This window comes from Xenopus tropicalis, chromosome 5 (assembly GCF_000004195.4).
Source record: "Xenopus tropicalis strain Nigerian chromosome 5, UCB_Xtro_10.0, whole genome shotgun sequence".
Lineage (NCBI taxonomy): Eukaryota > Metazoa > Chordata > Amphibia > Anura > Pipidae > Xenopus > Xenopus tropicalis.
The window spans coordinates 74,504,576-74,521,769 of record NC_030681.2 but is presented as its reverse complement, the minus strand read 5'-3'; the positions used below and the strand labels follow the sequence as shown (position 1 = coordinate 74,521,769).

At 38.3% G+C, this 17,194-nt stretch overlaps 1 protein-coding gene across 5 annotated transcripts; it reads left to right on the top strand.

The window, feature by feature from the left end:
- Positions 1–303: 303 nt before the first annotated feature.
- On the top strand, positions 304–11,566 carry vgll2 (vestigial like family member 2). Of its 5 annotated transcripts, none has more exons than XM_012962843.3 (4): positions 304–664; positions 3,204–3,513; positions 8,021–8,542; positions 9,924–10,096. In XM_012962843.3, the coding sequence occupies exons 1-4, from the start codon at positions 584–586 to the stop codon at positions 9,950–9,952; spliced, it is 942 nt and encodes a 313-aa protein (XP_012818297.2). In that variant the 5' UTR covers positions 304–583; the 3' UTR covers positions 9,953–10,096.
- Positions 11,567–17,194: the final 5,628 nt, after the last annotated feature.

Below are 17,194 nucleotides of genomic sequence, written 5' to 3'. Positions count from 1 at the left end.
GGAAACACTGTATTTTTTCACAAAAGGTGGCAACCCTAAACGTAACATACTCGACTATTATAATTCTGTATAAAAGTATGCAAAGCATATAAAGTACATAAAAAAAAAATTTTTTTAACACAGTGTAGACTTTGTACATTGCTTTTTAGAATGTGGAATGGTGCCCATCATACTAGGGTGCAGTTAAGGCCGGGCCAGAGAGAACAGCATTGCCTGCCACAATAGCAAGTACAGCTACACTGGCGATTGGCTTTTCAGGTTTCCCACCTCCTTGGTTATTCCGTACGGCTCTTGTTCAGCAGAACTGGGGATCCATCGCGCATGCGCAAGGTTTAAATGCCCTCCAGCTGCAGCCGAGCTGCTTAGTGCACTGTAGCTTGTCCCATACTGGAGTTTAGTCTGTACCCGCACACGCCGGTCTGTCAGGGGTAGCGCTGCCCATCGGAGACTGCAGCTTCTGCACATAATCACAAGGATCTAACCAAGAGGAGCTTGCATGGAGGAGTAATTGTGGAGCTTGATGAGAAGGCAAACAGAGAAAAGAAAGCCCGAACTAAACTAGGAGCATCATCCCTCGCTAGCCATGAGCTGTCTGGATGTTATGTACCAAGTGTACGGTCCTCCTCAGCCTTACTTTGCAGCAGCATACAGTCCCTATCATCAGGTACGTGACATGTGGGATCTTTGCACTGGGCAGAACCTGGGTATACAAATAGCATGCCTTGCACTGGGCAGAACCTGGGTATACAAATAGCATGCCTTGCACTGGGCAGAACCTGGGTATACAAATAGCATGTCAGGTGAGTCACATGAAAGCCCAGCAGCTGTGTTTCTCTAAAGTGCCACCCAAATGGCAAGCTTGCACCTCAGCTCCTATTCTATGTGATCCTAACAACTTTAGTGACAACTTGGCTAATTTTAGCTGAAACTGGCTGCCACTTTGCCCAAGAGCTACATAATAGCAGCTACTTGTCATGGCTACTAAACGCCAGAAAATACCCTGCCATAGACAGTTCTGAGAATTGCCTGTTAAAACACATGTAGAGACAATTATCGGTAAATGATCAGCATTGTGTATTTTTGTAGCCATGACACGTAGCTGCTACTAGTAGCTCCTTGTGTCTTCACCGTTAGTGGGACATTTAACAGAATATCCAACGCCGGCTGAAACTGAGCAATTGGCAAGCTGCGATTTCTAGCACTGGGCTAATGGGTTCGTGATTAGGTGCAAAGACTAATATTTATCCAGCCACTAGCTAGCAGTCATCTTGCTGCGACTGATTTATCATCAATAAACCGTAGGGTTGTGCTGTTCATTGTGTCCTGTAAAAAATGTTGACTTCATGCGATATAATTTCGTATGGAAATCTTATGACTAATCTCTGTATTGATCAGAAGTGCTATATTTTATAGTATAGACAAAAGAAAAGATTGCAAACTCTGCTGGCTTAAGTTTTAAGCATTACGGAGCAATAAGATCTAACAGATTTGTGCGGGCAGAAAGATATCCTGGGCTGTGTGAGCCGGTTCTATTCCATCTAATTCGAGAGAATGTTTCTAGGCTGGAAAGATCCCTTTCCCATAGTCTGCACCTGTCCTAGTCCGTTCCACGTGTTCCCACACTCACTGGCATCGCAATCGCAACGACTCACAGCAGTTCCCATTGTATTCTGTCTGCACGGAACTAATCGCTGCTCTGCCTCCTGTTTCTAAAAGTTCCTGTGCAATAAATAGCATTTTGTAACAAAATATCAGTGTTGTAGGAATTCCACAGTCTGGTAAGTTGACAAGTAAGGACTGAATCCCTTCGCCTAGAAATAACAGCAACTCATATGGTAGGTTTGAGCAGAACTAAAATATATTTTATAGGTAGTAATTGGTATATTTGACATGAAAATCGTTGATTTTAAATGTTACCAATTAGCAAATTGAGTTATGAAAAGGCAATTGTCATAGCTGAGATGCAGAGCGGTAAATAACGAGTTTGTCAGAAATTGGATGCAGATTACAAATTCCCAAGAAATGGCAGATTTTAGATTGTTATTGAAAAATCTTGTAACTTTGTGGTTATATGATTTGGATGACTGTGACTAATATGCATGATATTGTATATGTAAGTGACGGCTTTTGATTCTGTTGTTATACACTTTTTTTGCGAAATGGTAGTTGGCATCTTGGGAATTCGTTCTTACAAATTGTATGTTACCGATTTGTATCCATATTATAAACATGAAATTTCGTAGATGGTATTATTTGCACTGACTAAATGTATATGATAATAACGGAATTTCATATCTGTGCTGTGGTCTTTAGATATACACATTTATGGAAAAACCCCTAGGTATTGAAAAGTCTCCAGTTTCATCGCTTAGCCACGGTGCATAAAAGCAAAAACTACTTCTCTATAGTTATTTTTTAATTCAGCTATAAATAATACTTTTCTATAGTTATTTTTTAATTCAGCTATATAAGCAAATATTTGATTTATATAGCTCCAACATAATCCGCAGCGTTTTACCAAAGGTACACATGATTCATATGTATATACTTCAGTCCCAGTGGAAATAACAGCAATAATTTTTTAACGCCTCAGATTAGTAGCTAAAAATGATTGTATTTGAGAACTTCAACAATGTTGGAGAAAAGTAACGAAGTTTCTTACACCTTTATACATTTTTGAATATGTTAAATAAAGTCAAATACTTGTGGTTAAAATGTATTATTTAATAGAAAAAGGGGAAAATCGAAAATTGATTTCTTGTTTTCTTCTGGTTTTAGCAGAAAACTAAAACGTAGCTTACTAGCCATATATTGGTTGCCTGTGTGCACTTTTTAGACGTGAAGAAATGAATGAAAACGTAAAATGTGCTGTTAATGGGAAATTACTATTCCAGCTGGACGTGATCGAATTATCCTATGGGCACAAAGAGTAATTCACTCGGGTCGGATAGACAGGCACTAGAGAAATTGGAATTTTGCGGGTTGTGCAAGTTACAAATCCCTTCATTCCATGTACATTTTATGGCCCGTGTGGCCACCACGCAGCGCAGGGGGCTGGGGATGGACATGTATCAGTAATACAGGGACATACAGTATGTTACATGGCTGCAATCACTGACACTCATAGGTACAAATCCTGCTTAAAGGGAATAGTAGGATTTCACCCGTTTTGTGTGATTGACCTATGTTCTTCTATTCTTTAGAAACTTGCCTTTTACTCGAAGATGCAGGAAGCCCCAGAGAGCAGCAGTACCAGCAGCAGCGCCACCAGCAGCGGCAGCTCCTTCTCCAGCCATGTGCCCCCCAGCATCAAGGAAGAGGAGTGCAGCCCAGAGAAGGAGAGGCCCCCAGAGGCAGAATACATCAGCTCCAGATGTGTCCTCTTCACTTACTTCCAGGGGGACATTAGCTCTGTGGTGGATGAGCACTTCAGCAGGGCCCTCAGCCAACCCAGCAGTTACTCCCCCAGCAGTGCCAGTGCCAAGTCGTCTAGAAGTGCCAGTACATGGAGGGGTAAGTGGGGTACATGGGAACAGTATACAGAGGGTGAGTGCAGATGGTGCGTATATTATATGGTGATTCTGGGTACAGTACATGGAGGAGTGAAGGGGCTGTGGGTACAGTACATATTGGGTTCAGTGGGTTGGGTGGTATAGTACATTAATGGGTAAGTGAGTGGAAGGGTGAGTGGGGCTGGTTGGTACAGTACATGGAGGGCTGAGCATGGTTGAATGGGACTGTACATGGAGGAATGAATGGAGCTTCATGGTACAGAACTTGCATCCAGATCTGAGTGACCATCTAATACTAGTATCTTAAACCCTTTTTATCATAAGCTCAGTCAACATATTAAAAAAGTGCATACCCCACCTTCCCCCATAACTTGAAAGACTGTGTAAGTAGTTGTTACAGTATAGATTGTCCTCTTTGATCAGAACCAATGCACAGTGATCAAAGAGAGTGCTCCTGTCTTGGGTAAAACCTTTCTCCATCTCTAGCAGGCAGGCTGAAGGGCTAAAGCCCTCTCCAATAATATGTCTAATGCCAACAGTAAACCAATTTCCATTGAGGTTCTTAGCATGCAGCTACATTCATAGGATGGAGGGACAGAACAGTATTTGGATGCTGTGGTTCCCCCCACCCCCCACCCCAAGAGGGATCACATTTTTTGGATGAAGAACCCCCCCTGTGGGACAGTTAGCCTAAAGACAGACTTGGCATTTTCTCCATTGGCAGAGAAAACACTGTATCTCATGTCATAAATGTAAATGGAATCCACCTGTCTCTGGGCTCCTGATATTAACCTTAAGGTAGCCATACGTATAGCATTAATATTGTATAAAACTGTGTATGGTGGTATACAGGAATTTCACAGCTTTGAAATTTCTGGGAAGAGAAGCTACAACTCCACTTCCTGCTGTTCTGATCATTCGTGCTCTTTGCACAAGTGATCAGAACCAAAGATGGTCATGTGGGCCCTTCATTTTCTTTCCATCTGTTCAGTCAGTGTGCCAGTTGGTCGTTCATTGTACCCAATCAGCCCATGCCTTTAGAGTGAGATTTTGGATTAATACTAAATTGCTGAGAGGACAATGCTGATGTATAAGTAAACTTTTTACATGTGGGTGAGTTGACCCTGAACAAATAATGGACCACAAAGGCACTTGGACCCAAAAGTCTAAAACTATGCATCTCAGATTTTTTTTTCCCGATGTGGATCTTTTTGCGCTAAAAGTCGCAACTTTTTCAAGGTTTACTATGCAACAAAATGGCTACAAATCAGGATCCGGCAATGCACCAGCTAAAATGTGCCAAGATCATGTAGAAGCCAATGGCAGATGTCACTTACCCTCCCTGGAGGATCCTTCTTTTGCTTCTAAACCATAGAGGTTTCGGATTTTTGACACTGTTGTTTTGTGCAACAATTCTAAAAAGTAAAGGTTTCAGTGCAATGATTTGAAAAAGCCACAGTTATGTGACTTTTTCCTGCACAGACTTTTATGAAAATCTTAGACATTCGTGGAAATTCTTTTATTCGAATATTTAAAAAAAAAAAAAAGAAATATTAGGTCTTAGTAAATGTGCCCCTTAGTGTTCAAGCAAAATTATGTTGAACCAACTGTAGTGGTATATTTTATTGACGGGTAATGACATCTTTTTTTGATTTTGCTAAAATGTGAACATGAGAATTAGGGTCAAGATTCGGTTCGATATTTCAACATTTTCCTATTGAATAACTTCATATGAGCAGACCCAATTACAGCAAGGGAACACAGCCACACCCCCTTGTTACAATCCTTTACTTGTGACACTACAAATCTAAATACAAAACTATAATACAGAATGCTCCAATGATATTGTATGACACGGTAATAAGGTACCTATCCTTGTTCTTGATTTTGTTTTGATCTGTAAAAAGCTGGCCATATACTGCCACTATGGTCTGCTGATTTTGCTGCTCCTGTCCAAACTGGCAGCTTATTAGCACATGTAAAAGGCCAAAACATTGTTTGCCTAAGCATCCTGTCAGGGCTCAGCCAGATATCTAAAGGGCTGGCGTGAAAATCCAAAATGTCCTATCAGTTCTACACAGGCACCTCTTATGATCCTAAGTGGCCAAATCAAGCAAAGACCCTGAGGATTGTAATGTGTATGGCTGGCATTTAGCTAACATCATCCGATTTTTACAGCATTCCAGTTTGTGAGTTAAAGAACATGCAACAAAAAAAAGCAAAGACAATTTATCTGGATAGTTTTAAGGTAATTTATCCAAAGACATACAGTACTTAACAACTCACAAAATAATAATCTTTTTTCAATAAAAATCTTGCATATTTATTATAGTTAAAGGGGATGTTATAGTTAAAGTGGTAGGCATGTATGTACATTAGCACTTGAAGCTGCAGCTGTTGTCACTAATGTGCACCCATTTTCATTTATGGTTTTACTAAGTACCACCTCAAACAACATGTTTTAGAAGTCATCCATGGCTCTTGTGTATTAATAGTCAACTTGCTGAAACAGACTGTTGTATTGTTTGAGTGCCTTAGTTCGGATGGAAACAGGATGGGCAGCAGTTGGCCCAATGGTTAGTCCTGCTGCTCTGCAGTGCTAGGGTTCTAGGCTTGATTATAGGTCAATACCCACAAGCAGTTAAATTGCCTCTGGATAAAATTGATCATAATGCATGTGAAGGGACTCTAAGCGCTACGTGGGCAATCAGTGATATATAAATGAAGAATGATAATAATGACTGTTGAAAGAAAGAGAGGTTTTGTATTTCAGAACACAATGGAGCGCTTATGCTGACACAGTAACCCTTTTTTATTGTGTATATTGAATTTATATTATATTATACAACAGCCATATTTATTATGACATGTCGGGCAGTTATATGGAAAAGTGATTGCTCCTACCTTATTTATCAGTAGACCGTGCTGAACATGCAACACAAAGTGCATTCAGACATGCATTGAGAATTATTAATATTGTGATTGAAAGCATATTCATGCAGGACAGAGAACATGCACCAATACTGTTATTGTCCATTTAACATTAAAGGGGCAGTATACTCCATGGTTCACCATGAGTTCACTGGGAGGGGGGTGTTTATACAGAGCTCATTATCTCAGTTTGAATTAACTCAGCTAACTACAGGGAAGGGGAAGTAGCAAAACGAAAATGAAACGGGGCTTTATAATAATAATAATACTTATAATAATTTGAAAAAAAAATTCCTGGTTCTTTTAAGCATGTGTTTAGAATATCTGCATATTTTTGGTAACATTGGTGCTGTTAGACTGGAGCTGCTGGGGCTCCCAGAAATGTAGGGGCTCCAGAGTGGTATTTTTGTCAAACAGTTCATCTTCTCTAAAGTGTAGTGACCCTAAAAGTTTTTGGCTGTGGGGTCCAGTTGTATTTACACCAGAATGTTGTACCAGCAAGCTTGTATTGTTGGTTGGGCTTATGTTATGCATGAACATTAACTATATAAATAAAAGACCCCCTACATTCTGGGAGATACTTGTATTTTGAAAGGGGAGGGATTCCTTTTAATTGTATTCCTTTTGTTTGTAGGTTTTTGAGCAGCAAAATGTGAAAACAAAGTGGCATATGTGCTATTTTCCCCAATTTATGTAGGAGCTTATTTACTATTACTGACCTAATTAACTAACAATTTTCTGATTAATAACAACCAATAAAAGATTTACTTAGTAAGAATTCTTATTCTTCTTATTGTCTTTAATAACAGAGTGGGACAAAAATTAATGTATTTGTATATTCTTTTTGAAAATAGCCACTAGGACTCACTAACATACAAGCATGAGTGCGAATCACTAAACTGGATGCAGAATTTTGCACAATTTGATGCTAGGAACATGTACTTATATTACACATACTCCTTGTGGCAGCGCCAATTTGCAATTCATGGAATTAACACCTGCCCTGAGCTGCTGAGAAATAATAGACACCACTGATACATGATACAGGCGCCATGGTACTTGGGGGGGCAGATTTATCAATTTTTTATCATAAAATTTGTAAAACCTTTCCCTGATGTTCATGCAAGTCCAGCAACTCAGCAAGATCTTTTCAAATGCTAGAAAAGAATGATAATAATGATAATTGGGTTTAATAACCAAGTTAATTGTAGATGTTAGTATTTTTATTTGGCTTTACTGAGACAGCGTATCAAAAGCCACCCTCACTTGCACCCCCTGCACTTACCTTTTATGCTTTGGAGCGGGCCGAGGTGGCCGCATTGCTAGTGCAGAGAGCTCTGTAATGCTCTCTGCAATAGAAGAGCTAAAATTCTAATTTTAAGAATGGTTCCCCTGGTAACTAGCTGGGCGGTGCCACCTAAAGTGGGTTACTGTACCTGGACAAACTTAGCGCCTGTTACATTAGGGCATTAGTGTATTAAGTGTTTGCACTATGGCTGGTATGGGATAATAACTTTATAGATTCCAAGATGTTGTGTGTAGGTTAATTCTAATTTTTTAATAAATTTTTTCTGCAGATTCATCTTTCCCAATGAGCCAAAGGAGCTTCCCACCTTCATTTTGGAATAGCAGTTACCAGCCTTCTGCAGTTTCTGCTCCTTCTTCCTTAAGTAGCAGTCTAGCTAGTCCTCTCAGTGGTCCACACACAGAGATTCCATTTGGGGCAGACCCTTATTCCCCAGCATCTCTTCACAGTCACCTTCACCAAGGTCCTCCAGAGCCCTGGCACCATGCACATCATCATCACCATCATCACCACCCTTATGCAATTGGGGGAGCTATAAATACTCAAGGCTCCAGTTACCCTCGGTCAGGTATGCATGAGGTCTACAGCACGCACTTTGATCCCCGCTACAGCTCCCTCCTTGTGCCAGCTTCTGTTCGACCTCACAGGATCACCCCAGCAGGAACATCTGCATCTACTGCACAGTGTGATTTGGGAAAAGGAGAGCCAGCCACTTCTGCATGGACAACACCTGGGCCATTTACAGGGCCAGCAACAGACATGGGACAGAGCATTGGCCTTAATGTAGATGCAGGTAAGCTTATTAAATTTCTTTGTTAAGAAATAGATGTTTGTACACTATTACTGGTTACTTATTGTAAGCAAAATATGTATTTTCTCAGCTGCAGTAGCATGACAAAATGGAGCCAGGGCAGTGGTTGGGTGTGGAATGTCTCCAGAAATGTAGCTATCCTGTTATTTAGGGGGCTAAATACTGTTTATTCTGGGCTCTATAGCTGTTACAAGCAATGTTTTATTATCTGTTATATTGCTATAAATGCTGAGGGGCAAGAATAAATACTTCATAGCAAAGCTGTGTTTCATTGTACACTGGGTCTTCCCAAAAGCAGGCCACCCCTTTTATATATCCTAAACCTGGCATTGGAGTCCTCCAGTATTCCATTAATGTTTTCTTTAGGTGTGTTTCACTGTACAAACCACCTATTGTAAATACTCCTATACATCATTCCACTGGAATATGTCTTAATGTATACAGTAACAGCATCAGTCAAGGGAAACACAGCTGTGTGAGGAACGCCTGTCATTAACAATTACATTTTCCCTTTGAATTCCTCAGCAAAGAGAAGCATTCTGGTTATGTTCAATAACTAAATTTGCTTTTATTTAATTTGAATATGATTAATATATAATCAATGTGATTTTTTTAAAAATCAATAAAGTCTTTATAAATGTGTTGCAAAACTCCACCCATTTGTAACAGGTAGCACAAATGGAAGTGGCCTTACCTCAGCCAGCATCACATTTTCTCCAGCAAACCTGTAACGGGGTGATTTATCAATGCTCAAATTCAAATTTTTTCCACGATTCAATTTTTTTGTGCTAAAACTCCCAATATTGCAATTATGGTTCAAAACTTGAATGTTCAATATTTATTAAGTGCAAAAAATCCAAAAACTCGAATGTAAAACTTCTAAAATTCATAAAAAATCGAAAACTGACAAATAAGCCCTTTATTGTGGTTTCATATTAAAGGGGTAGGGACACAGTTCACTAATCTGACAAAACCTGAACACTTTAATTATTAAAGCCAAACCAGAGAAATGAATGTATATAGATATATTACACCTAACCTATAGTGGGGCACAGACCAAGCTCCACAGTGTGCTTCTTTGTTTTGTGTAAATATTTTGATCTTTACTTCTTTTACTTTACTTATCCTTTTCTCCTAACCCTCTTGCTCTAGCTTCTTGTCCTAAAATATCCCAACCTACCACATTAAATTTATCACATACTTTTATTTCACCCTGTCCTAAAACATCTTGTACCTTTATATCTCCTTTTTCTTCTTTCTCTTTCTCTCTCTCCTTCTCTTCCATTCCCAGGTTTACAGCCCCAGGATAAAAGCAAGGATCTGTACTGGTTTTAACCTGTTCTCCCTGCTAAATTTTCTCCAGCATGTAGAATTGGTGACATTCTGAGCTGACATGGAGTTGCTTTGGTTTGGTGGTAACCGCTTGTGATCTTGGTTTGCAGCTCGTCGTTACTCCTTCTGTGGCGGGACTCTCCTGAGCTGATCAAAGATTCTGAGTCAAACCATTTATCCAACATCTCAGCTTTAATCAAGACCTAGAACATATCTGAACCAGCTCTAGGACTGCAAGGAAAGGATGAAAATAGGACTCACAAGACTTTTAAGAGCCAAAAAAAATGTTTCTTCCTTCTTTGCTGAGACCAGTCAAAAGACTGATGTTATTTCTATTTAAATTGTTATCTAAACGTTATTGGTGCCACCCTAAAGAAGTATATATATATATAAATATAAATATATATTAATATAAATTCACTGGCTTACTTTTGACAAAGGACTCTATTTTATGGTGTTGTGAATATTTTTTATGCCTATGTGAATGTTACTTTCCGTGCAAGCTACCTGTTAAATGATCCAGTTCAGTATATATATAACTGTAAGTACAGTGAATACTATGCTGATAAAACAGCACATACACAGAGACACAGAGACACACATAAATGAAAGGTCAGTGGACTATATGTTGATATACAATCCAGCCTATGATGTGCATGGCAGGGAACCACCTGCCCCAAGCTTATAGAATTGCAGCTGTTAAACAGACAACTGTTCAAACTCCAGAAATATGACAAGCAAGGTGGCACTTCCCAGGGTTTAGCCCAACAATTGCATTTCTTTTTTACAAGGAGAATTTTATGATGAAAGAAGAAACCCTTTAGAAAACTGACAGCCTTTACATGGAACAACTGCAGAAGCAGAGTGAAAGAAGATCTCCAGAGAGCTCAGCATGGACAATTGATCTGAGGCAGCTTCTGCATGTGTGCTGATGTCCTTCTGTCACTTTGGGAAACAGAGCAAGATGTGTTTAATTGTAGAACTTATGCATTAAAATATATTCTTGGTTTTGGCTGTCTTGTCTGGTAAGAAAACATACCATTTTTAGTTCTGGAAAAAAAAACTTCTTATTCCAGAGAAGTGACCCCATATCATATATTGTTTGGTATATTATGCCTTTCAAATAAACAGCTGTTTGGGACTAATCTAATGTGGTTAATACGTAACATAAGATGCTTTTGTCTTGTTCATTGTTTAGTAAAACTACCTGTGGGCCTGCCATTTGCAAACTCAGAACATTTGGCTAATGGCGCCATTCATTTATTTACCCCTGTATTATCATATTTGTCCTGCTAAATTGTCTCTATAGCCATAATGAAATAGATCAGGAATTCTACTGTAATTAATTTCACATCTGTCTAGCTTGCTGGGTGATCACTGTTTATTTCCATGAAGGCTCCGGTCTAAAAGAACTGTAATTTGACACAGGACTGAAAGTAAGTCCACTGAAGAATTGAATATTTTATTCACATACCTTTAATGATGGGCATTAAAGTGCATTTTATAAATACAATTGTTTCTGTAACTTGTGTAGCAGAATCCCAATCAGTGAGGGTGTTGATATTTTGATATTTTTTTTTTGACCAATGAGAAAATATACACATGCACTGTCATGATGTTATGACTAAAAGCCAGGCATAATGCCAAAGCATGCAATAAAGCATTATTTAAGAATCCCGGCTTATTGTAATTATTTTCAGGTAATACATACACACATTCATACATACATACGTCATGCAGAGTAATTGTACCAATCATTTGACAAAAATCAAGGTTTCATTGTATTTGCCCCTTGCCATATCTAGTAATACGGAATCATAATACGGAATCAAAATATTAAAGGAGTGACTTAAGGCCCCTATATTTCATATGACTGAAAAACTAAAAGTTAAAAACTTGGAAAAACTGAAAATTTGAAAATTAAAAAAGTTTTTTTTGTAAATTTGGTAAAATCTAAAACTGTTACATTTCAACTATAATTAGTTTGGCTGTGTATGTAAAACACAAAAAAGTCAAGCATTGGCCTAATCACGGTGGGGGGAGGAAACCAAGGTCCATCACCCCTATTGGGGCCTGCCAGGGACATTATGACCCGAGGAAGAACGATAGCAGGCATGAGTGTATGTGGGAGCATGTCTTAGGGTGGCCTGTGTAAATTTTGCACCCATCCTGTGGGGCTATAGATATGTTGCTGGAGTTTAGTCTGGCTTAGTGCTAATTCCTTTCTGTTTTGGTTAGGTTTATGCTTGTCCTTTTCAAGATAACATTAACAATGCTGTAGCTAACTAAAATATCAATGAATAAAGTTTTAATATTTAACTTAATATTTAAGTTCCATATGTGCATCCATTCCTTTGTTAGAAAAAACACCTATATTTCTATTGTTCTCAGTAGGAATCAGCACTTATCTGGCATTGGCCCCTGAGAGAAAGAGAGAGTGTGGGGGAAACCCACCTACTGTAATCTATGATGACTTTTAGATTTAGCACACAGTTCCGTGTCCCCAATCTCAGCCATAACTGCCTTTGGAATTTATAATTCTAATTTATAGCCCCAAGTAGGCATGAACAAACGCTTGATAGATAGTTTGCTGGGAGTTGTTTACAGTGAAATTAGTGTTGAGCAACATCAAGGTTAAGTGACCGTAATATAAGAGTAATATAACGTTTACTTCACCATTAAAAAGTTTTCCCATATAATTTTCCATTTTCATTTGGTTTCATAGAAGAAAAAACTATTATTATTTATTAGAGAAAATGAATGTAATAAGCTCCCATTCTAAATGTCAGTATTTATTGCTCACTGTGGACTGAGCTCCTAAAAATGCAGTATAAATAGCCATGGTTTTAGTAGCAGCAGCAACATAGTTATCAGTGTAATCATTGTAATCTAGCATTTGGAACAGGGTTTTAGTATGAGCTGAGTGAGCAGTTACATTTTATAGTACAAGTATCGGACCCCTTATCCAGAAACCCGTTATCCAGAAAGCTCCAAATTACGGAATGCCTGTCTCCCATAGACTCCATTTTAATCAAATAATTCAGAATTTTAAAACAGATTTCCTTTTTCTATGTAGAATTAAAACAGAACCTTGTAATTGATTCCAACTAAGATATAATTAATACTTATTGGATGCAAAACAATCCTATTGGGTTTAATTAATGTTTTATTGATTTTTTAGTAGATTTAAGGTATTAAGATCCAAATTATGGAAAGACCCCTTATCCGGAATACCCTTGGTCCCGAGCATTCTGGATAATGGGTCCTATACCTGTATTGAAAAACTAATTGAAAGGATCAAAAAATCATAATCTTAACCTATTCAATTTAAAGAGGCAGTACCACATGAGTTCAATAAATATGGCTTTACATTTATTCTTTTTAATCATTTTTTCAGTCAAACAGGGGAAACAGGGAAGCTACTCCATGTTTGGTCCTTGTAAAGGAAGATCATTAGATTACCAGTATACAACTCAATTTTTCTCTCTTTTAGTCCATTATGCAGGATTATCTGTACAATGGTAATCTAATTATCTACCTCACAGGGACCAAACATGGAGTATCTTAAATTTTTCTGTTTGCCCTATTTAGCTTAGGAAATAATTAAAACCAATTATTTTGCAAGATTATAACTATGGGCAATTAGTATTCATTCAGCTCATGTTGAACAAGAGTATTGTGTCCTTTTAAAAAAAACTGTGGATTTGCACCTTATTAATGAGATTTTGCTGCAATATATATATAAATATTTTTATACAAATATTTCCTAAAGCGTATATCATCGGCTGCCCTGATTTATTTCATTGGCCATGCAGCCATCAACCTCCTCCTCCTTTGATGTGTACATATGGCAATTGCTAGAAACTCTCTAATCTTACATGATGCTTAAAAAAGCACTATTTCCGACTGAGCTTGTACAAACTTTAATTCATTTATATCCCATATTTATGGTTATATTGAGACTTGGGGTATGGGCTAAAGGCAAAATATAATAGAATTGTAGTAAAACATGAAATTCTAAATGTAGTATCTGTACTTTCCATAAATGTAATATGGAAATAAAAATGCAAAGTGCTGAAATGGTTAAAGTGAGTGACAGAGGCAGTAAAAGAAAACAGTAGACTGGTATCTGTTGTAATTCCACACCTCCCCTATAAATGTGTGATTTATTGCAACACTGCTGTTACTCCTGTCAGCTGAGGGACTGATAAAGAAAGCTTCTTATCCTTGTCTACTGTACAGAAGCACTGAATGAGTTACTTACCCCAGGGTTTCAATTGCACTTGATGATACAAAAAGGACGGCAATGTGACTCCATGGACCGTGTCCATCCTAACATGACTCCTGTCTACATATTATTCCGTACCTTTAAATTATCCAAAGCTTGCATGCAAATAAATCTTGAAGGTTGTGTCATGTTTCTTCTTAGGTCAAGAGCCCACTGTGATCTATCACAAGAGCTTTGAAGTTCTATTTAGATCCATGCCAAACATTGGCTAAGCTTAAACCTGGCTCCCTCTGAAAGGTTGGAAAAATATATGGTGTTTTTGGACCCTGGGACCAACATGATGTAAACTTGATAACCTTTCCATATAAAGAGGCTGGACAGTAGGTGTTGGTAATGGTAGATCAAGCCCTTGATATTAGAACTTAGAAACAAATAACCTTACCCAACCCAAGTTCTGTTCTTATATCTAAGTTTTTGGGTTATAGCATCTTGTATGATGCAGAGGATCTTTAATCTCTAGAACAAAAAAAATTGTATCTTGTATATAGTGCTGAATCTCATTAGATGGTGCAATCTCTGTAAAGCACTCTGCACTTTATAATGGGTCATTAACTTAGATCATGAATAGACATGCAGGATCTGTGAGGGGTGCAGAAGTGCTTAAAGATTACTTCTGCCCATAGTCTGGGTGCCTGCTGCAACTCACCCTGGATAAAGAATCCACAAGGGCAGATGGTAAGTACTGGACCCCTTTCTGGCATTTGGCCTCCGACAATACCTTTCTTGCTCATAAATTTTAAAATATTAGTACTTGGTTGCATGATTTGGGCTCCATGAGAGGAATAGCAGCCTGTGGTAGCATTAGCATTTTTACAGTTGCTGTTTGTGTGTAACTGAAGCTCTGTATTTGCTCAAGCAGTGCAGTTAGATAAACAAACCCCCATCATTACCATGTCCTTCATTCCCCACCTCCTCTGAATAAAGTGAGTGGAATCCTGACACATTGTCCAATTTCCAGCACTGCAGTATCTAAAGTGCTCTCTTTCTGCCTTGACCTCACACCAGCTCACATACTCGCAAATGATTATTCTTGTTAGATCCCAACAGGCTTGGGCAGACAGCTCTGTGTGCTCTTAACTACAGCTCCAGGCTGCTGGATCAAGGAGAGATACTTGATAGCTGCTGTTTCCGTGGTTGAAATATTTGTGAAGTTAACGCATAATCTGAAAGCAGAAGCTAATAAATTATAGGGTGCTAATTGGGGCCGGAGTGGAGCTGTCAATCACGCTATCCTAAACACACTGAGACCCTCATAACCTAAAAAGGCAAGAGAGACTCCAAGAAGAGTTTCCAGTTGTTCCTAGCTATGACCTCCACACTGTGCAAGAACACTGAGAGTATTCATTCTAAATAAACAGCAGTGGAAGGCTGGACTTGGAGTATTCCTATAAGATATAAAAGTTATAAATGAAGTGTAAATGGCAGCATATAAAAATATGGTAAATTCCTTTGCCTTCACAATTAGGTGGGCAACATCCTGCCTTTATAGGTGCTAGTACTAAAATATACACAAAAGTGGAATAATGTTAATGTGCAAGGGCAGTTGAATGAAGGAACTCATGTCCTCTTTGCATAATAAACAAGAAGCATTCCTCACAACGTGGTCAGTCTCGGTGATCTACCTGGAATCAGATTCAGTTAGAGATACATAACCAGACAGGAGTTAAACTAGATTTTTTTTTTTTTTTTTAAATATTCTTTATTTTCCTTTTCAACATTGAAATGGGGGATACAGAAGGCAAGAGGGGAGGGAGACATCAAGAAAATTGTCATTTGCAGTAGACAATTACATTAGCATCAAGTCATGACAACAAGTGTATATCTTAAACTAGATTTTTATTAAACTTCATTTAGCAAGACAAGGCAGAAGAGCACTTTCTCTGGAATAGTTTTACAATCTCAAATGTTTAGTAAATTTGGAACCAGGTGCCCTTTTTTCAGTATTGTTTGCACTCCTTTTTATTATTTCCCCTTGTCATACTCTGTTAACACAAGAGATATAGGTGAATGCAGATATTGATGGAGATGCAAATGCATTTCTTTCTACTTGCCTGTTTGTAAAAACTGAAAAAAGATCATAGTTTTTATTTAGACAGTTTGCTTTGCATATGCAGAATCAGAAAATGAACATATCAATGGTTCATATATTTAGGGGTACAGTGTAATAGCTTCTGTACCCCATTTATAATTCTAAGTGTCCCTGTGCAGGTAAAGAGGGAGAACAGATCTGACCTTATGACTTATAAATGGAAAATATATGTAAACTGAATCTGCACAGTAATAATCCAAGGAAATATCTGTATACAGTCCCAAGTGGAGCAGAGCAACATGTATTGCATCAACCAAATACCCACAGCACACACCCTGCTAACCACTATTTAAAAGAAGTTCCAGTGTTTTTGTCTCATATTTGCTATACAACCATTACTGATCATGTCCTTGGGAAAAGTATGTATGCAAGTCTAAGCAAGAAGCTGAAATATAGTGTGCCCCATCACACAGAAGCTGAAACAAAGCACTTTTTCCCCCAAAAATGTTGCAGCTACTGAGTGTAACATAAACCCTAGAAAGAGGCAGGCCAGAAGATTATCAGAAAACAAGCTTCCTCATGGCAATTAGTTGGCTGAGTGTCCATATAAATAAGCTAATCACTCATTTATTAGGTGGCTTATAGGTCTTGAGACACCCTAGTAGGTGTATATTTTCATTGGGATATTACAGTGACTTAGGTTCAAGGGTCATAGCAGCCACGTACTCACGTACCTCACAAGGCTTATTGCAATAACTGCGCAGTTACACTGCAATAATCTTATCAGCATGGAAAAGTCTCCCATTTGACAGGCTAAAAAACTAAAATAGACTAGGAATAATGCAATTTATTTATACTGTTGATCATCCCAATCAAGAAAAGAAGAGTCTCTAAGGCAATTTAGTGGCATACTTTTATTTAATTATTTGTTTGCTTTTCAGACCTTTCCCTCGTACTGAGTATACTACACATGGTCTGTGCTATT